The 21470-nt window shown below is 41.8% G+C and overlaps 1 protein-coding gene across 1 annotated transcript in view; it reads right to left on the minus strand.

The window, feature by feature from the left end:
- Positions 1 to 21470, minus strand: part of LOC145402811 (valine--tRNA ligase-like) — an 87314-nt gene that overhangs the window by 48514 nt on the left and 17330 nt on the right. The window contains exons 3-9 of the mRNA XM_080274710.1: positions 15206 to 15320; positions 13535 to 13763; positions 13092 to 13271; positions 9948 to 10072; positions 5152 to 5297; positions 2416 to 2669; positions 655 to 884 (exon numbers count right to left, since the gene is read on the minus strand). Coding sequence (XP_080130836.1) covers positions 655 to 884; positions 2416 to 2669; positions 5152 to 5297; positions 9948 to 10072; positions 13092 to 13271; positions 13535 to 13763; positions 15206 to 15320 — 1279 coding nt within the window. The remainder of the gene's footprint in view (positions 1 to 654; positions 885 to 2415; positions 2670 to 5151; positions 5298 to 9947; positions 10073 to 13091; positions 13272 to 13534; positions 13764 to 15205; positions 15321 to 21470) is intronic.

Below are 21470 nucleotides of genomic sequence, written 5' to 3' on the forward strand. Positions count from 1 at the left end.
ACTTTCACATGACAATTTTCCAGGTTACATCTTCCTGCTCTCTCATCTATGGTACTCCTTTTCCTTTATCAGCTCTCACATCGATCCATTGTCCAACTCCCTCCTCCTAAGTAGCTGAAGGTTTCCTCTTCCAGCATCATCAATTACCTCACATTCAAACACTCTCCTTATTATTCTAAGTTCCTGCATTAAATTTTTCATCTGCAGTGGCAGCAAAATTCATCAGAGGCCTTAAATAGACAAGGAAGACGACTGTCGTCTCTGACCATTTTAGAAAACACTTAATCTACATCGTTATGCATTTTTGAGGCTTGATATGGATGAACATGGCTTCAAGAACTGTAGGCTACCATGCAAATTCAATGACTTAAGTACAATGGCAAGTGAATCACAGTTATTATTAGGATGATGGTTACTATCTCTTATAAACTTGTAACCTAGGTCAAACTAGCCAGTTAAAGGACTTGCAGGCATGACCACAACTTACATAATTGTTGCCAAAACTGACTTGAAATTATTAGGTAAGTAGACCCAAAGCCTCAGCTGGTACAAGAGAACTCTTTTATTATTACCCTAAAAGATCACTGATCTATGGTCCACCAAGTCAGATGTCACAAAACAACAAGAACTTTATGAGGTTGAGGACTAACTCACTTTAAAGGGCAACTCTCCTGTAAGCTTAAGGGCCAACATAACCATCCTAGCCACCCAGAAGAAGAGAATATCATGCCCAGTCTCCAGCAGTGTGATAGGGTAGTGTGCACGCAGCTCCAGCGTGTCTTGTGGCCATCCAAACACCACAAAAGGGTAGAGTCCCGAGGAGAACCAAGTGTCAAGAACATCATCGTCTTGTGTTACTGAGATGATACTGGATGCCGGTAGTCCTGGCAAGTGTTGGAAGCTGAGTGAATTTTGGGAACATTTTTGTTGTAGGCACCATGGACTACTGTACATCAGGAATATGGCAGTAAAAAATGTGCCATGACATACATGGTAAAATCAGTAAATCAGAGAGGAAAAATAGGCATGGAAAGTATAAAAAGCTGTCCCTACAGCACCTTGGCCACTCTTCTACTATTCCTAAGTTCAGTTTTTAAATTTCTTATCTCTAGGTGGGGGCGCTCACCATCCACCCACTCAATGTAGAGCTGCTCTCGGGTGTCTGCCCTGTCCTCTCCTCCATCCTTCTTTCCTTCCATCTTCTTCTATCTTTCCTTCATTCTTTCCTCGTCCTTCTGCCTACGGGTGACTTTACACTCCCTCTTCTGTCTTTCATTCCTTCATTCTTTCCTCTTCCTTCTGCCTATGGGTGAATGTACACTGAGTGACAAGCCAAATGGTTTCCTGTACACCAGGAAACTATTTGCTACACTGGGTGGTAACCATATAACCAAATTTTGACGCCTGGTGGTTTAGTGGGTAATTATTGTGCTCCAATCAGATTGAGCTGGTGAGGGTTTATATCCAAGGGATGGTTGGGGTTTATTGCTCACGTAATGCCACTCAGGGATGAGTGAGGTTGGTCACTCTCATCTTAAATGTCAGGACCAACTGCCTAGCCCCAGGCTCCTACTGTCCTCATGGGGCAACGTAGGATTGGATGGATGGATGGATCTCTGTCACATGTTAAACAATTCATAACAAGTTGCTTCATCATTACCAGGCAATTAGTCATTTCCTGAATTGTCAGTCATTGAAAGGAACAACACTCTTCCCATCATGGTAATGAAAATTTCATGCTTACAGTTCAATTACTTAGAAATTCTTTTCTTTCTTCAATTTCCATACTTCTGATTGTAACATATTCAAATAAATTACCATTTCAACTAATATTTAAAAGACAGATTGGGTTGAGTGTATATTCTATCCATTCATCATCCAATCCTAAGTTGCCCCATGAGGAGCGAAGGAGCCTGGGGTTAGGCAAGTTGGTCCTGGCATTTAAGATGAGAATGACCACCCTCACTCATCTCTTGAGTGGAATAATATGAGCAATAAATTCCAACCACCCCTTGTATATAAACCTACAAAGGCTCAATCCGACTGGAGCGCCTTAATTACCCACTAAACACCAGGCGCCCTAATTTGGTTACATGGTTACCACCCAGCATAGTAAATGGTCTCCTGGTGTACAGGAAACCATTTGGCTAATCACTAAGTGTACGGTCACCCATAGGCAGACGGAAGAGGAAAGAATGAAGGAAAGAAAGACAGAAGAGGGAATGTAAAGTCACCTGTAGGTAGAAGGAAGAGGAAAGAATGAAGGAAAGAAAGACGGAAGAGGAAGGAAGGAAAAGAGGAAAGGGCAGACACCCAAAGCAACACTATATTGAGTGAGTGGATGGTGAGTGACCCCACCTACCACTAAGTGCCCCCATGGACAAAGCTAGATATACAGCTTGCTACACCACCTACCCTCCCTCTCCATGGCCCTGTGCCTGGCATCATCCTCTGAGTGTGCAGCCAACCACAACTGGTGGCCATCCCGCCAGGTGACACAATATGCTGGAACCCTGTGCCCCCACCACAGCTGCCGCGACACACACCATTCCCGTCCACTCTCCAGCCACTCCTGCCATGTGCGGCGGTGCATGTCAGGGTGAATCTGTAATTCACCAGTGCGAACTGCTTTGATTGCCTCTGTGGCCATGTCTGAGCACCGGATGAACCTGGAGACAAGAGGTAGAGTGAGCATACAGGAAAACTTCAGCTCATCATTATCATCATCTCACCCCTAAGATCTTGCCCACCAACCCCATGCCTCCAGGCTATTTTATCATCATATACCTTTCACACTCTCTCAAACACTCCTCTTCTTTCTCCATTTTTCTCACCAACATACTGCCCCATTCTCTTCTTCCATATCACATGATGTTAATCATGATATTTCACATTTTTACATTCCTATGATTGCTAGTATTTCTCTTAGATGAACATCATGATCTGGTGCTACATAAAATTACCCAAATACATCCTTAGCAGTAAAAGAATTAATAGAAGATCACTGGAAGAATAAGGCAATAACCATGACCAGTAGTTCCATAACAGGATCATCTAAACTTCTGTAAAAATATTACTCCTAGAACAATTTCTTATGCTTAATGTGACATCATCATACTATCCATATTTCACACTCACTACAAAACTAGATGGGCAAGATCCAGAACAGAAAAATAATGCATAAAATAAAGAGAGTTGTCAACAGAATGATGAGTGATCTACTGCAAGCTGGGCAATCAACAGGATGCAGCTGGGGAGGGCGATGGATGTGTCTGGGTTGACTGCCGAAATGTTGAAGGCCTCAAGAGACATAGAAGTGGATTTATCAATGATTAAAAATTTTTTGATAATTTATGAGTCTGCTGTTCCAGATTGCTGGTTGAAGAGTGTGATGGTAAATGTGTATAATGGGAAGGGTGATGCCCTGGAAAGAGGAAATTATAAAGGCATAAAACTTTTGGACCAGTTAATGAAGGTAACTGAGAGTCCTGGATGGTATGATAAGAGAAATGGTGAATAATGATAAGATGCAATTTATGTTTATGCCAGGCAAAAGGACAACTGATGCAATATTCACTGTCTGGCAACTTCTGGAAATATAAATAGGGAAGAAGAGGAAGCTGTACATTGTTTTTATTGATCTGGAGAAGGCCTTTGACAGACTTCCTAAGTGGAGAAGTGGGCAATGAGAAAGTTTGAGGATCAAGGAGTAGGTGATTAGAATGGGTATGGCAATGTATGAGAGTGCTCACACTGAGGTGAGAGTGATCGGAGGTTTAAGTGATGAGTTTTCCATGAATGATGGCAGGCATCGGGGGTCAGTATACTCTTATGACCATTATTGTTTATGATGGTGCCAGAAGCTCTCTAATATGACTTCAGAACTGGAGTCCCATGGGATATGTTGTATGCTGATGACTTGGTGTCGACTGCTAAGAATGAGAGGGAGGTGGGGAAAGAGTTAAGAAGTGGAGTGATGGAATGGGGTACAAGTGTTTGAGAGTAAATGCAGATACAGTAAAGTCATGATATATATGGCTGTTGGCAGTACTGTTAAAGCAGAGGGAGTGTGGCCATGTGCAGTTTGCCATAAGGGTGTAGGAAGGAACTCCATCTTGTGAAGTGTTTGTGATAAATTGGTACATAAGAGAGGTAGTGGTATTCAGCTGTAAAATAATGCTGATTTCATGTGTGTGGTGAGTCTGGAATACCAGCAAAGACAGAGGTGTGAAAAGCCTGATCTTGCTGGAGAGCCTCATGAGTGTGTAGAGGAGTTATATGAGGGGCATGTTATGGCTGAAGGTGGAGCTGGAGCTAACTTTGTGGCTAGGGTAAGAAGTGGTTGGAGGAAGGTCATGGAGATTCTGCTTTTCCTGACGTTAAGAGGGCTCTCCCTCCAGGCTAAGGGGTCCTTGTATGCAGTACATGTTAGGAGTGTAATGCTGTGTGTTAGTGAGACCTGGGCAGTAAAGGAAGAGGATATTTGTAAGCTCAGACATATTAAAATGACGATGATTAGATGGATGTGTAGTACATCCTTGAATGAGAGACCTGGGGAGGTTAGGACTGCGACTGAGGAGCTGCGGGAAAGGAGGAGACTTATTAAATTAATTAGTGCTGTGACGAGGAAAGGTAGACTGAGATGGTCTGTGCATACTGAGAGGATAGAAGATGACGACTGGGTGCAGAAGGTGGGAGGTGTGAATGCCAGGGATAGGGCAGCAAGGAGCAGACATAAAAAAAGTCCTAAGATGATTTCATAGTGTTACCTCAGAGATAAGGGACTGAGTGGGGATGCTCCCAGAGGTGAAGCAGCATGCAGAGGTGCCATTAGGTGACCAAGACTGACAAAGGAAAGCAGGCTGGAGCCTTTGTAAACAAAATAGACAAAGAATGGTCTCATGTGATCCATGATCTATGAGTTCTACATATCCCCACCCTACACAAAAAGCTAAACTGGGCTGTCAAAATGATGAATGTGCTATTGATTATTTTTCTTTCTCCATTTATTTATTTATTAAAACTGCATATTTATCTACTTATTTTTTTTCCTGCTGTTGCTGACAGACAGTCAAGACTCTGGATAATTAAACTTCTACAGAAATTCTAACAGCAGTAAGGCAACAATATACTAGTTCAAGGGACAAATACCACTGAGGCTTGAGCATGTGTTCAATGACATCATGAGTGCGGGTACACAGTGGCAGCATCATGGGATGGGGATGGCAGCCACGGTACAGTCCCAGGTTCTTCAGCGCCTCGGTGATGACTGGTCGTGCTGCAAACCTCGGAAGACCCTGGCGGTGGGAAAATCAGGGAAGAAGTAGAAGACAGCGTAGATTAATGCCTGTCAGCTACACTGTGCATCATTAAAACAGTATTTCATCCTAATCTTCCTCTAGAATACAACCCACAACAGTCAGTATTACATCCAGGTCCCCATTATACTACTGGGCTGAACAGGAATGAGGGAAAAACAACCTAGTCCCCGTCCAACCAGCAGTATAAGAGGAGACCAAGATGTAACAGCTGGTAATGACATCTGTGTTTAAGACTTGGTAGAAACGTATGATGTTTAGGTTGAGGGCTAACTGAGCTGGGATGATGGATAGCAGCTAAGTTAAGATAATACGGAAACTCATACTGTATGGAGTTGTGGGCAAACTGAGATGGAGCGAAAGACTGCGCCTGGTATGAGGGTTATGTACTACTGTACAGTAAAACCTCACTAAATGCTACTTTGTCAAACCTTACTTTTATCAGTCACAATAAATATGCTGAACTTTCTTGTTTCAAACTCAGTCCAGTATAAGTGAACAAATCTTGAGTAAACTAAACAGGGAAACACTCAGGACTGTGTTACCAATGGAAAGCTGCCATCAGGTGACAGGATCAATATGGGTCAACAGTCCCCAAACATAATGCAAATGTAAACAGAATGGTTAATAAAATAACAGAGGTAAATACCAGTAAACGAAAAATTTATAAGTTTTTGGAACATGTACAAAAGGAATGCAGTGCCACAAAATACGACACTCGCACAGTGAAGAATCCTGTGAAGCGGGTGAAAAATGGGAAAGCAGCTGGGGTTGATGAGGTGTATGCAGAGATAATTAAGTGTAGTGGAGAGAGCGAAATGAAGTGCTTATTGGAGGTATGAAAGAAGGCATGGATGAGTGAAACTGTGCCTGCAGAGTGGAAAAAGGCTGTGACTGTACTCTTGTACAACAATAAAGGTGAGCAAAATGAGTGCAAGAATTATCATGGCATAAGTTTCTTGATTTTTTTTTTTTTTTTTTTTTACGTGAAGAAGGAACCAAAGGCCACGAGCCTGCAATAACTGTTCCCTCCAAGAGAAAAACAAAATACAAGAGAGAGCCAAATTCAAGATCCGATCACTTCGAGATGCCTGGACACACTGCGTTTGAAAGACTGGAGATCATAATTATGAAGCAGGAAATACAGACAGAGGGAGACAGTTCCAGAGTTGACTTGTTGCATAAATGAAGGACTGGGAGTAACGGTTAACTCTTGCATTAGAGAGCTGGACAGAAAAAGGATGAGAGTTTGCTGCTAGACGGGTGCTACGCGCCCGTCGTAGAGGTGGAGGAATACATGCAGACAGTTCAGAGGAGCAGTGACCATTGAAGTAGCGACAGAAAAGAGATAAAGATGCAACAGTGCGGCAAAGAGACAGAGGTTGAAAGGAGTCAGTAAGAGGAGGAGAGTTAATGAGACAAAAAGCCTTTGACTCCACCCTATTGAGAAGAGCTGTATATGGGGAACCTCCCCACACATGAGAGTTGTACTCCACACAGGGGCGGATAAAACCCCTGTATAGAGTCAACAACTGTGCAGGGGTAAAGCAGGAATGGAGTCGGCTTAGCACATCTAATCTCTTAGAAGCAGATTTTACAAGAGATGTAATATGATCTTTCCAAGACAAGTCCCAAGTAAATGAAACCCCAGGCATGTTCAAGGATTATGCAGGATTAAGCTGAATGTTATTAAACATTAGTGGGTACACCTGTGCAAGATTTTGTCGGGTCGATAGGTGTAAGAACTGAGTCTTTGATGCATTAAAAACAACAAGATTATTTTTACCCCAGTCAGAGATACGAGCCAAGTCAGACATTGGGTGTGCCATAGCCTCATCCCTTATTTGTTGAAGTAACTGCTGAGATGGGCATTGCGGGAACTGAATGGAAAGGTGAAGGATGGAGTCATCAGCATATGAGTGGATAGAGTTAGATGTACAGCTTAGAAGGTCATTGATGAATAAAAGGAAGAGAGCTGGTGATAGGACAGAGCCCTGAGGAACATCACTGTTGACAGATCTAGGAGAAGAACGATGGCCATCCACAACAGCAGCTAAAGACCCGTAAGGAAGCTAGAGATGAAGGCACAGATAGAAGGATAGAAACCGTAAGAGGGCAGTTGACAGAAGGATAGAAACCGTAAGAGGGCAGTTGATAGAAGGATAGAAACCGTAAGAGGGCAGTTTAGAAATTAAAGATTTATGCCAGACTCGATCAAAAGCCTTTGATGTCAATTGCAATGCCAAAGTCCCGAAAGGAAGATGACCAGGAGTCTGAAAGGTAGGTGAGAAGATTGCCAGTGGAGCATCCCTGACGGAACCCATACTGACAATCAGAAAGATGGTTGTGATAGGAAAGATGTTTTAAAATTTTTCTATTATGAATTGACTTAAAAACTTTTGAGATATAGGATGTTAAAGCAATTGGACGATAGTTAGAGGATTGGGAATGGTCACCCTTCTTCAGGACTGGCTGAATGAGAACAAACTTCCAGCAAGAAGGAAAGGTACACGTTCATAGACAAAGGTGAAAGAGTTTGCCTAGGCAGGGTGTAAGCATAGAAGCACAGTTCTTGAGAACAACAGGAGGGACTCCATCAGGCCCATATGCCTTGTTAGTACTGATGCCTGTGATGGCAGAAAATACATCAGCTGAAGAAATTTTAATGTCAGCCATGAGGAAGTCAGAGGGGGGAAGTGATGGAGGAACAGCACCGGAATCGTCTAAGGCGGAATTGGAGGAGAAAGTCCAGGTGAAGAAATCTGCTTTATCAGTAGAAGAAATAGCTACAGAGTGTTGTAGGGAAGGTATATGGAAGAATTATTAGAGAGAAAGTAAGAGAGATATCAGAAGTCCTGGTAGGTAATGAACAAGGTGGCTTTAGAAGTGATAGAGGATGTGTGGATCAAATATCTGCAGTGGGACTGATAGCAGAGAAGGCTTCTGAGAAGGCCTATACGGTGTTTATGGCATTTATGGATCTGGAAAAAGCATACGACAAAGTAGACAGAGAAGGATTTTGGAAGGTTTTGCGCATGTACCGTACATGTAGATGGTATGCTGCTAGGTGCCATCAAGAGTTTTTATGATGGTAGTGGGATATGTGTAAGGGTAAATGGGCATCCAAGTGAATGATTCACAATCAATGTGGGCGTGCGACAAAGATGTGTGCTGTCCCCATGGTTATTCAATATATAAATATGGATGGAGTGATGAGAGAAGCAAAAACATGAGTAATGGAGAAAGGGATGGCATTAGTAAAGAATGGTGATGGATGGGATATCTCAAACTTGTCATATGCTGATGATGCAGTGTTACATCCAAATACCTGACATGAGCTTGGTAGACTAGTGCAGAGTTTTGCTGATGTCTGTGAGTGCCATGCCTTGAGAGTAAATTAAGAAAGGAGTAAAGTGGTGGTAATCAAGAGAAGCTGACTCCCAGTATGATGTTACAGTGAAAGGAGAGAGACTGGGACTGGTGTGAGAGTTCAAATACCTGGGTACAGTGATAGAAAAGAAAGGAAAATGTGTAAAAGATGTGGAGAGTTGAGTGACACAAGGAAGGAAGGTAGCTGGTGCTATGAAGGCCTTGATGAGAAACAGAGGCTTGAGTGTTGCAGCTGCACAAAGCTTACACAAAGGAGTGTTAGTGCTAACTTTAACGTATGGATGTGAGACTAAGGTGTGGTATGGAAATGAAAAGCCAAGAGTGAGAGCTGTGGAGATGGGACTGCTGAGGAATGTATGTGGAGTACAGAGAGTGGATAGGATACCAAATAATGTGCTTTGTGAAAGATGAGGAGTGAGGAAATCTGTGGACACCAAAATCGAAGAGAATATACTGAAATGGTATGGTCATGTGGAGAGAACAGATAATAACAGAGTGGTGAAAAAGGTATATCTGAGCGAATCTGAAGGAGGGAGGAGGTGAGGTAGGCCAAGAAAGTGGAGGGATATGGTGAATAAGTAGTTGAGGATGTGAGGTATGGAAGTCAGTGAGGCTAGAGGACTGTCAAGAGACCGAGCTGGCTGGATGAAAATTGTAAGTACACGATTGGGATTTGGCACCCCTTTTTTACATGACGGCATTCGGATTGACTCTCGGATACGTTTATGTGAAGCTACATAATGTGGTGGAAGTTTTTTGTCATATCAGATACAACCGGGATTCCAGGGGCTTGAATGATGAGTGAATGGAAACATGACCCGCTGGATTGAGCAAACTTGGGCTGTCTGGGTGTTGCTACTCCTCACCTTGCCCCAGAGTGGGAAGGGTCTGGGTGATGATGACAAATGGAAGTTTTCACACCTTAATATGAGATCTCATTCACAGTGACTGAAACATAAAAAAGGCATTAAATCCTGTCAGTTACCAACCATCACTACTCTTTCCCACCACTCCAGCCTCTCTACCACCACTCATCACCACTTCCTTCCACCACTCTAGCCTCTCTAACACCACACATCACAATCCCAATCTATCACCAATGATCACTACTCCAAACCTCTCTGTCACCATTCATCATTAGGCTACTCCCTCCCACCACTCAAAGGTTATCTCTTTTAGCTACACCACACAACCCAATTCAGTCTTCACCTCCTCTGCTCCCCCAAAGCTTCCACCAACCTTAAACTCCTTGACAACATCATTCAGATGGCCCTGCTCATCAAATATGGTGATCTGTGGAAGGTTGTGTCTCAGGCCAACCTCAAAATCTTCTTGGCTATGTCCTGGAGTTACTTTAACCACACCTGTTGAAAGTTTGTCCTGATCAGAACACATGATTGTGCAGTATAAATGCTTTCTGAATTACACAAATCTTGACTGGGAAATTCAACTTTACTGAGAGGTTTTACTGTGTGGGTTTATATTTATCAACTGCACTGCACAGCTTGTTTAATTTTATAAAGTTTACATATGCATATTTGCAATATTACAGTTCTTATAGTACAGTTATGTGTGTTCACGGATTATGTTTACTATCAAAGGTTACATCTGACTAAGGCTAATTTCAAGTTTGCAGAGCCTTCCAGAACAGAGTCCTTGCATAATCCATGGAGTGCCTTTACTTTAATTACATCTTACCAGCACTTATTTCATCAATCATACAATCTTCTATTGCCTCATCAGGATTCTACAGGCTGGGGCTAAGCTACTTAGTCTAGACAATTAAAGCAAAGATGACCAGTTGCTTTTGCCCTAAGCAGCATTATGTGGGCTATTAGCCTATCAATTCCTTGCTTGTAGATCCATAAGGGTCATACTCAGTTTGAATAGCTTAGTCCAGTAGGCCTATTTGTTGGTTACGGTACAGTATATGGTTACCACTCAGCACAGTAAATGGTTTTCAGGATAACAAGATATCATATATTTTACTGTAATATACACTCATTTTCTGGATTACAGTACACTATTAACTTCCAATCTATCCCAGCTTAGCCTCAGTCCTATCTTCAGTACAATTTGCCTGACAGAATACAGACCCCTGCTTGTTGTCCTTATCTTTTCACCTCAAACTTAGTCAATTTCTTCTTCAGGGTTGGCATGACTAAAACCAAATTATTCTAATCAATTATAATCAGAGAAAAACTAACGCATGATGATAAAGTTTTTATTTTAAATAACCTCAAAAAATATTTTACAGTATAGTATTCTGTGTACTTCATCACTATTTGTCATTAAAAAAATCTTACAACATACAGGTATACAAACACATTGGAGCAATTCAGGTTTTGTTCCTGCCTCTTAAGACATGACTTGTGCAGTAGTAATAGAACTGTTGGTGATGAATACCAACTTGGTAAATTTACTTTTTTATTATTCTGTGTTCATGTAGGATTCTGATGATATTTTTGTACTCAGTTTCATAATTCATCATTATTATCTCACTAGAGTTCTATAGGGATGCCTTCATGTGGTAGCACTAACACTGCTAGGCAGCTTCACTGTTCAGTTATACAAAGATTACTCAACTTCCTCCCTCTCCCCTATAAGGAAGATGGAAGGCTGAGGAAAAGGGCGGCTTCAGTCTGTAGTCCACCAGGTTCATGTTCATATGCTACTCAGGCCACAGCAATAGCAATTTGCCTAACAAAGTACAATGTAATTAAGTGGTTACTATGGCTTTGCTTTTCATCGCTGTCTAGCCGTTAGTTATTAATCATCGTAGAGACATACCAATGAGGAATATCAGCTGGATAAAATTACATGTTCTGTCATCCTCTAATTATAATCTGATCTTGTCATCCTCTAATCATAATTTGACTTTGTCATCCTGTGATTATAGTCTGGTCTTGTTATCCTTTGATTATAATTAGTTTCTGTCATCCTCTGATTATAATTTGATTTTCATTTAATAAATCTGATTTTAAATTTAAAAAATCTATGTGTTCCACTTTTATTAAAAAATGGGATTTTTTCCAATCCTGTTCTCCCAATGTATTCTTTTCTTTTTCACAACTCACATCATCATAATTGTTCCTTCCACCTTTCTCTCTCCTTCTCACAAATCATGTATTACAACAATCCTCATTTATTTCAGATCTAACAGGACTGGTGGATCTATAAAATAGCTGAAGCTCAGCTGTGAAGTCTAGTACATTTAAGGGATGAAGACCAAGGGAAGTAGGACTAGCCTAACCATGGTCCCCTAGCCCCTGTACCTCAATGAGGTTAAAATGGGACTGGCTGTTACTAATTACTGTTATCATTATAATTCTATAGGGACCAAGGATGTGGATTAGTGGGATGTTGTAACACTGAGAGACTGAAATGAAGTCCTTTATACTACACAGACAGCCCTTGTTTAAAGCTGTTCCTCCATGCTGCTAATGAATTACTGTAACACCTTTTCTTCACTATGTACTGTGCCATTTACAGTTGTTTCACCATTAAGTTATTGATGAATTAACACATCTTCATTTAAAGCTGCTTATGATTCACTACAAAGATGTTTTGAAGTAAAAAATCATTTTTTTTTTTTTTTTTACCTATCCTTTCCTATTTTCCTTCCTTCTTTCCTTCCTTCTTTCCTTCCTTCCTTCCTTCCTTTTCTGTCTTTCTTTTCTTCTTCCTTTCCTCTTCCTTCTGTCTATGGGTGACTCTCCATTGAGTGACAAGCCATATGGTTTCCTGTACACCAGGAAACCATTTACTACACTGGATGGTAACCATATAACCAAATTTGGAGCCTGGTGGTTTGGTGGGTACTTTAGGCGCTCCAGCCGGATTGAGCCTGGGAAGGTTTATATCCAAGGGATGGTTGGGGTTTACTGTTTACGTAAAGCCACTCGGGGATGAGTGAGGCTGGTCACTTTCATCTTAAATGTCAGGACCAACTTGCCTAACCCTGGGCATGTATGCTCCTCAATGGGCAACGCAAGATTAGATGATGATGATGATAATGCTGATGATCACTTATGAATTAGAAGCATGTCTCAGAACTGTTTCATTTCAAAGTAACATTCTGCCTGCATTCAGAACATCTAAGACTTTGATGACTGACATTACACATACAGCTAATTATATGTCAGAAGTTAATTCCAAAACATCAAAACTTTTCCAAACATCCAACACTGCAAACTGTGGGACACTGGTGTGCTAGCTTTATATGTAGCAATGGGACTTTTATATGCAACAATGGAACTTTAACAGGCAATCTTTATGTAATTTACTGTGCATTTGAGAGATGCAAGGAACATAAAAAAAAACTGACTTAAAATGAGAAGAACCTATTGTACAGTACTCCCCTCACTCTTCCTTGCTCTTCACCTGTCCCAAAATCAGGATCAACAGCTTCGTCTTCTATGATGGGAATGGGTTCCTGGCGGAAAGGGTGAAACACAGACATGCCGATGAAGCGCGAGTATCGTGGATCATCTGGGTGAACCATAATGGCAGTGTCTCCCAGAACTGTCTCTGGCCGTGTGGTTGAGACGATGAGCTCTTCATCTGTTGTGGGAAAAAGTCATCATCATCATCATCATCATATTCCTAATCCAATAGTCCACTACAAAATGGGGTGGGTAGGTTACTACTTCAATAAATGAGGCAGGGAAAGGAAACATATATGCATCAGTGTAATAACAATCTAGACATCCTCATTTGTAGCTATATGCAATGTACACATTTACTAAACATTTTGCCTACCTGCACTCCACATTGTCTACACACTCTCCAGTAACTCCATACAAAATAAATTTCACCCTACTCACCCAAACCAACCACCTTATAAGCAAAGTCATACATCTTGCCAAATGTAACTGGTTCTTTGTATCCAGGAACCATGAGCTCACTGGGTCCGGTAAGGTGTGTGTGTTCAACCTCAATGTCAGAGATGGTGGACTGGAGACTGCAGCACCAGTTGACTGGCGCCTTCTTGCGGTACACCAGGCCACAGTCAAACAGTTGGATAAATGCTTCCTTCACTGCATCACTCATGTGCTGTCAGGAACTGTAGCTATAAGTCTTCATCATACTGATATCTCACCTAAAGTTAAGCTTTACCTATTAATTCAAAGGATGTCATTCTTATTTCATCTTTTAATTCCCTGACTATAATAATCAGATTAAGAAAGATCTCTCATACTAAATGGGTTAATGAAGGCTGTTTCTAACCCCTCCTATCTGAAAAGTCTCTCCTAAGCTGAATAAAATTAGTCTGCAAGCTACAAAAGTCAAATGATAAACATCTTATCAGAGTGATGTAGTTAATATCAGTGATCTAAATACTGTACAGTTCTGTACTAATAGTTTAATTTATATAGCAGTCTGTTTGCTGGCACAATCTCTCGTGTACAGTAGTCAGAAACGTGGTCATCATCTTACCCTTATTTTTCATAATGAGAAAGGCTTTGGAAGCACCAGAATCATCATCATCATAATCATCATCCAGTACTCTTTTTCCCATGTAAGTATGGGGTGAGGAAGGGTCACAATTAAAAGATAAAAATAAAGAACTTGGCAGAAAGAGAACTAACCAAGGTCTTCCCAATTTAGTGGGCCACATTCTCAGTCATTTACCAACCAAGTCCCCTAAATTCATTTTACAGGCACACCTTCCACAAATATGTGCTTCATAATAATCTATCAAACAAATTCTATCCAATGACTATCAAGGAAAAGAAAATGCAAGGGTAAGGGAAGCTATCAGCATATACTGCCTGCTATCAAAGAACACACATTTAGCTTTCCACTGCCAGTATAAAATTCATTTGTATACTGCATGTTATCGTGAGCTTCTACAACAGAAGTCTGAAACTTCAGCATAACATTACAAAATACAATAATGTACCAGCAACATCAGTATTTGAAAATGTTATGTTAATTTATTGTTTTGTTACTGTAGTGAAATTATAAATCCAAACTATCTATGTATCTATTACAAGATGCCTTAATCCTGTACGGGGTGGCCACAAACAAACTACTTCCATGTTGCCCTGTCCAATGCCATTTCACTGCCCTGCTCCCAATTCATACCCTCCTCTCTCATATACCTCTCCACTCCATCCCCCCATCTCATCCTCAGTTTCCCTCTCCCTCTCTCCCCCTCCACCTCACTCACACACACACACTCCTCATCAGTCTCTCGCTCTCCATCCGCTCCACATGGCCAAACTACCTCAGTGTATTTCTCCTAACGCTTTCCATCATGTTCACATCCACACCACAATGCTCCTTCACTTCCTTAATTGTTAGTCTGTCTCTCCACATGCTCCTCTCAAATAACTCATTTTCACTGCCCTCACTCATGGCTTGTGTCCTTCCAACAAGGTCCAAGCTTCACTTCCAAACACAAATCGTAAACTTAAAAGCTGTGCTACTAGAATCAATACAACACACTGCTGTTTATCTGATGTTTACTAATGTTACACAGCCCAACTTACTTGATCCATGGTAAAGACAGCACGGTGCCAGTCTAGGGTTGTGCCCAGACGCTTCATCTGTTCATATATTGTGTTGCCCTTTTCCTTCTTCCACTTCCACACTTCATCAACAAACCTAGAAATACACATTTCTTTAACAAACCAAGAAATACGTTGACACTCAAGCATCCAAACCACCTGATATTCCAGGAGTTCAGTGTTCCAACTTTAGATTCTTCTAAATCATATTGTATTAAGTAATCTAGGTGTGGTCTGAATATGAGTCACAACCACCCATGAAATACTACTTTGGCTTAGAATGAAGAACTTCATATTTGTGTTCCAGCTTACAACAGTTCATTCCAATCACAGAAACTCACTGCAGCTAAAGAGTTAATTTTTGTTACCTGGATGTGCTTCTTGACAAGCATGTGAGGTACAAGACTAGAAGTGTAGGCTTTCAGTAAGCAGAGCAATATCATGACAGACAGTGGTTATGAAATACAAATTAGAAGTGGAGGAAGTAAGAAAAAGAGGGAGGCCAAAGAAAAGGTGAGGTGGTGCAAAAGATTTTGAATCATAGAAGTCTGAGCTTCCAAGAGGATGACAACCATGTATTACTGTAAACAACACAAACCAGAATGAAGTGATTTCTTAGGAGAATGACTTTCTAGGAAAAAAGTGAATCAACTGGGGCAAAATGTAAATTAGTTAAGCCTGGCTGTGGATAGTTTAAAACAACATTAGCATACAGTACACCACTGCGTGACAGGTAAAAGACTGACTGTGCTTGAATAAGGTTTGTTTTCTCAGGTTTCCAGACACCATGCCACTGGAATGGGTAACAGTGAGCATGTACATAATGTTTAAATACAATAGGTTCATAAAGACAGGTATATAACTAATGTAGTAGTATTGTTCCAACTCAAGAATCATAAACTTGGAACATTAGCTCAGTCCTATAAGAAGAATGGATGGAAAATGTTTGGTATATCATGGAATGTTAAGGAGAGAGCTTCTTGTAAGATATAAGAGAAAACACAATATAGAAAAACTTATTATTAAAATCTGAGCTAAGACCTGCATAGACAAGTAACATCTTCTGTAGTGGTAATATAGCAGCAATCTCAAATTGATGTGAGAGGTACAGGCTGGCAAAGAACCAAGTGGTGACATAAATTCTGCAAATATGCATACCCCACTTTCCGACGATATTTTCTTCTTCCTCATCCCCTACCCTGTCATTTACATCAACCAGAACAGTAATTTCTGTATTCTCCTCTCTTTCTTTTATATATTTGTACAGTTGCTCCAAAAACTTTCTAGTCTTTCCCAACCCTCTGTTTCTTTGTTTACTGAGACATATTCACATATATGTATCTCTAGAACCATCTTACACAACAGAAGCATTGAATCGACACACTTCTATGCTTTCACATACTTTTTCAATTCTCTGTGATAAGAAAAAAGCACCACCTTCCTTCTTCCTACCCTCATATTCTTTCAAACCCAACCATACCATCCACCATCTCCTCCACCCAATATATGTATGCTGTATTATAGATAGATAGATGGATAGATAGATATATTTATACAGTACCCTTGCGTCCAGTATGCGTTTCTCCAGTACTAAGCTTGCCCAGTACTGCTGGCAAAATAATTAAATAATTTATTACTGTAGTACGGATTTGTTGGGCTAGTACGGATCAGCCGTGCAAAGTGGGCCAAATCCAAGGAGTTCTCTAGTACGGATGTGAAGCATCCAGTACTACAGTACTACCTGCGGGAAGATTGCCAACACCGAGGAACGTTTCCCTAGTACGCTGTTCAAGTCCATTACGCTTTCCTCAAGACTCGTGACTTGTGCCAGTCAAATTACAGTATTGCACTTCCCCCTGATGACGAAGACAACGATGTGTAAGAGTGTGACTATGAAGGATTTATGAGGGACGTTGAGGCAGAAAGGCCTCCTCAGGATCCTGAAGGCCCTCCTCCAGGGGGTCAATAGGACTTCCTACAGCCTCAGAAACCCCTCCCCCTTTCCCCCCAAGCCCATCACCACTCACCTTATCCCTGAGTTCACACTTAATGACTTCGTCCCACGTCTAATTTGGTCTTCCCCTCGCAACCCCATCCCTAATATTAACGCTTTTCACTTTCTGAACCCAATTATCATTCCCCATCCATTTCATTTGCCCAGACTACCTCAATCTACCGCCCCTCTTCACAACACCAACACACTTCAATCCCATCCTACTTCTCAACTCTTCCATCGTAAACCTAGCCCCCCCAGGCCTTGCACTGAGGGACGCATTGCACATCCCCCTAATCATTGTCATTTCTGTACGTATGAGCCCGCGAATATCCTCTTCCTTTACTGCCCAGGTCTCACTACCATACAGCATTACACTCCAAAACACATGCTGCATACAAAGATCCCTTGGCATGCAGGTATGGCCCTCTCAATATCTGTCTATCTACATATATATATATATATATATATATCTATCTATTGCCAGACGCCTCAATCCCGTTTGGGGTGGCCACAAACAAATCGCCTCCAAGTCGCGCTGTCCCCCGCCATTTCACTGCCCTGCTTCCAACTCACACCCCCCTCTCTCGTATACCTCTCCACCCCATCCCTCCATCTCATCCTTGGCCTCCCCCTCCCTCTACCCCCCTCCACCTCACTCACATACACTTTCTTCGTCAGTCTTTCACCTTCCATCCTCTCCACATGGCCAAACCACCTCAGTGTGTTCCTCATAACGCTTCCTATCACATCCACATCAACACCACAACGCTCCTTTATATCCTCATTCGTCAGCCTGTCTCTCCATGTGACTCCACAGGCTCCTCTTAAATAACTCATTTCCACTGCTCTCACTCTTGACTTGTGTCCTTCCAACAACATCCAAGCTTCACTTCCGTACGTTAGAGTTGGTATCACAATACTGTCATGTAGTAACTTTTTCACTTCCATACTCACTTCCCTGTTTCTTATCACTGCTTTCAAAGAACCAGCAACCTTTCTTCCCTGCTGTACCCTTTCAAGCACTTCACCCTCCAAACCTCCATCCTTACTCATCACACTACCCAAGTACTTAAACGTACTCACATTTTCCAATTCCTCACCATCCAACCTCGCTGTACATTCACTGACTTCACCTCTCTCAAAGACCATCATTTTACTCTTCCCTACATTCACCTTTAGATTCCGTTTCTTACACGCTCTCCCAAACTCATCCACCAAGCCTTGCAGCTCCCCTTCGTCTTCACTCAACAACACAGTATCATCTGCAAACAACAGTACAGGGAGTTTCCAAACACTATCCTCTCTCACCAGGGCCATTCCAACATCCACTACCCTACCTTGTACCTCTTTTATTACCCCATCCATGTACAGATTGAACAACCATGGAGACATGACACATCCCTGTTTCAACCCAACTTTCAAAGAGAAAAATTCACTTAGTTCACCATCCACACGCACTGCAGCCTTCGCACCATCGTACATACTCTTCACAGCATTCAACAACTTCCCATCTACTTCATATATTCTTAACACTTTCCACAATCCTTGTCTATCCACCCTGTCATATGCTCTCTCCAAACCCATGAAAGACACATACAACTTCTTTCCCTTCTCTAGAAACTTTTCCACTAAGGATCTAAGAATGAATATTTGATCTACACAACCTCTTCCCTTCCTAAAGCCTCCCTGTTCTTCTCCAACTAATTTCTCTGTTCTTTCTCTAACTCTGTCAATAAGTATCCTACCATACACTTTTCCTATTATACTAAGAAGACAAATGCCCCTATGATTACCACACACTTCTTTTTCCCCTTTTCCTTTGTACAAGGGAATAATTATACCTGACTTCCAATCCTCTGGGACTCTACCTTCCTCCCAGGCCAATCTGCTGCACATCTTCCACATCCATTCTACTACTATCTCTCCCCCATGCTCCAGCATTTCACCACACACTCCATCAATTCCTGGGGCTTTCCCCGATTTAACTTTCTTCATTGCTTCCACAACTTCTATCCTACTGATTTCTTCCTGTCTTCTCACCTCCCTCCTTCTCCCAGCCATTCCCCAGCCACTTATACTCGCATTACTTCCATCCTCTACGTTCAACAATTCCTTAAAGTGTTCTCTCCATCTGCTCACTTTTTCTTCCTTCTCCACTAGTAATCTACCATTTTTATCTTTCACTCCCCTGCTAACTTCACTTCCACCCTGTCTTACTCTTTTCACCTCTCTCCAGAACATTTTCTTACAGTCCCTCCACTTTACACTCAAATTCCTTCCAAATTCCTCATCCACTCTTTTCTTACTCTCTCTTACTAATCTTTTCACCTCTCTCTTTCTTTCTACATATAACTCTCTCTTCCGCCTCTCAACTTCTTCCACGCCCCTATTTCTCATCCATTCATTGTATGCTTTCTTCTTTTGTGCCACAGCCTGTTTCACCTCTTCAGTCCATCACGCTGTTCCTTGCACCCCCCTCCGTCTTCTCTTCCTTCCACACACCACATCACATGCTGCACATATTTCTTCTGTAAATATCCTACACACATCTTCCACATCTCCCATCTGCTCCAGTTTATATTTGCCCAATCGTTCCTCCACTTCTCTCTTATACTCTGCCTTTTTCTCATCCTCTTGTAACCTTTCCACTCTCCTTGCAACTACTCCTTCCTCTCGTCTTTCCCTTCTTCTATTCCTCCATCTTACTTGAATTCTAATTCTGGCCACCACCAAGTAGTGCTCAGAAAGTCCACTTCCCCAACCTCTATAAACTCTTGCATCCATTACACATCTTCGCATCCTTTCATCCACACACACATAATCAATCATTGCCTTTCTTTCATTCAGTTCACCACCCACCCTTCTCATCACTCGCCATGTATACCTGTGGATCATTTTATGCCTGAAGAGGGTATTGGCTATCACCAACCCCCTCCCAGCACAAATGTCCACTAACGCACTCCCATTCTCATCTGTCTCAGCAGGCACACCCCACTCGCCAACTATTCCATCCACCTTCACATTCCCAACTTTACCATTCATATCACCAATCAAAAACACTCTCTCATGCCTTCCAAACTTTTCCATGCACACTTCTACATTTGTCCAGAACTCTTCTCTCACTCTTCTAGCACAATCTTGCGTTGGCGCATACACATATATACATATATATATATATTATATAGATAGATAGGTAGATAGACGAACAAATATGAAACTAAAATTACTGTAATGAGATAACAGAAGGGAAAGAAGTTGAATGTGGCCTTCATGGATTTGGAGAAAGCATATGACAGGATGGATAGACAAGGATTGTGGAAAGTACTAAGAATATATGGAGTAGATGAGAAGTTGTTAAAGGCCCTGAAGATTATGTATGATGGTGCTACGGCTGCAGTGCGTGTGGACAGTGAACTGAGTGAATTTTTCTATTTGAAGGTTGGATTGAAACAAGGATGTGTTATGTCTCCATGGTTGTTCATTCTGTACATGGATGGGGTTATAAAAGAGATACAAGGTAGGGCAGTGGATGTCAGAGCGGCCCTAGTGAGAAAGGGCAGTGTTTGGAAACTACCTGGCCTGTTGTTTGCAGATGATACTATGTTGTTAAGTGAAGACGAAGGGGAGCTGCAAGGCTTGGTGGATGAGTTTGTGAGAGTGTGTAAGAAACGGAATCTAAAGGTGAACGTAGGGAAGAGTAAAGTTATGGTCTTTGAAAGAATTACAGTCAGTGAATGTACAGTGAGGTTGGATGAGGAGGAACTGGGAAAATGTGAGTGTTTAAGTACTTTGGTAGTGTGATGAATAAGGATGGAAGTTTAGAGGGTGAAGTGCTTGAAAGGGTGCAGCAGGGAAGAAAAGTTGCTGGTTCCTTGAAAGCAGTGATTAAGAAACAGGGAAGTGAGCATGGAAGTGAAAAAGCTACTACATGTCAGTATTGTGGTACCAACTCTAACGTATGGAAGTGAAACTTGGACCTTGTTGGAGGGACACAAGTCAAGAGTGAGAGCAGTGGAAATGAGTTATTTGAGTGAAGCATGTGGAGTCACATGGAGAGACAGACTGACAAATGAGGAAGTAAAGAAGCATTTTGGTGTGGATGTGGATGTGATAGGAAACATTAGGAGAAACACACTGAGGTGGTTTGGACATGTAGGGAGGATGGAGAGCGAGAGACTCATGAGGAGAGTGTATGTGAGTGAGGTGGAGGGGGGGAGAGGGAGGGGGAGGTCAAGGATGAGATGGAGGGAT

Source organism: Coenobita brevimanus, chromosome 59, assembly GCF_032717465.1.
Source record: "Coenobita brevimanus isolate Jiangsu-jjx chromosome 59, ASM3271746v2, whole genome shotgun sequence".
In the NCBI taxonomy this organism is placed as follows: Eukaryota; Metazoa; Arthropoda; class Malacostraca; order Decapoda; family Coenobitidae; genus Coenobita; species Coenobita brevimanus.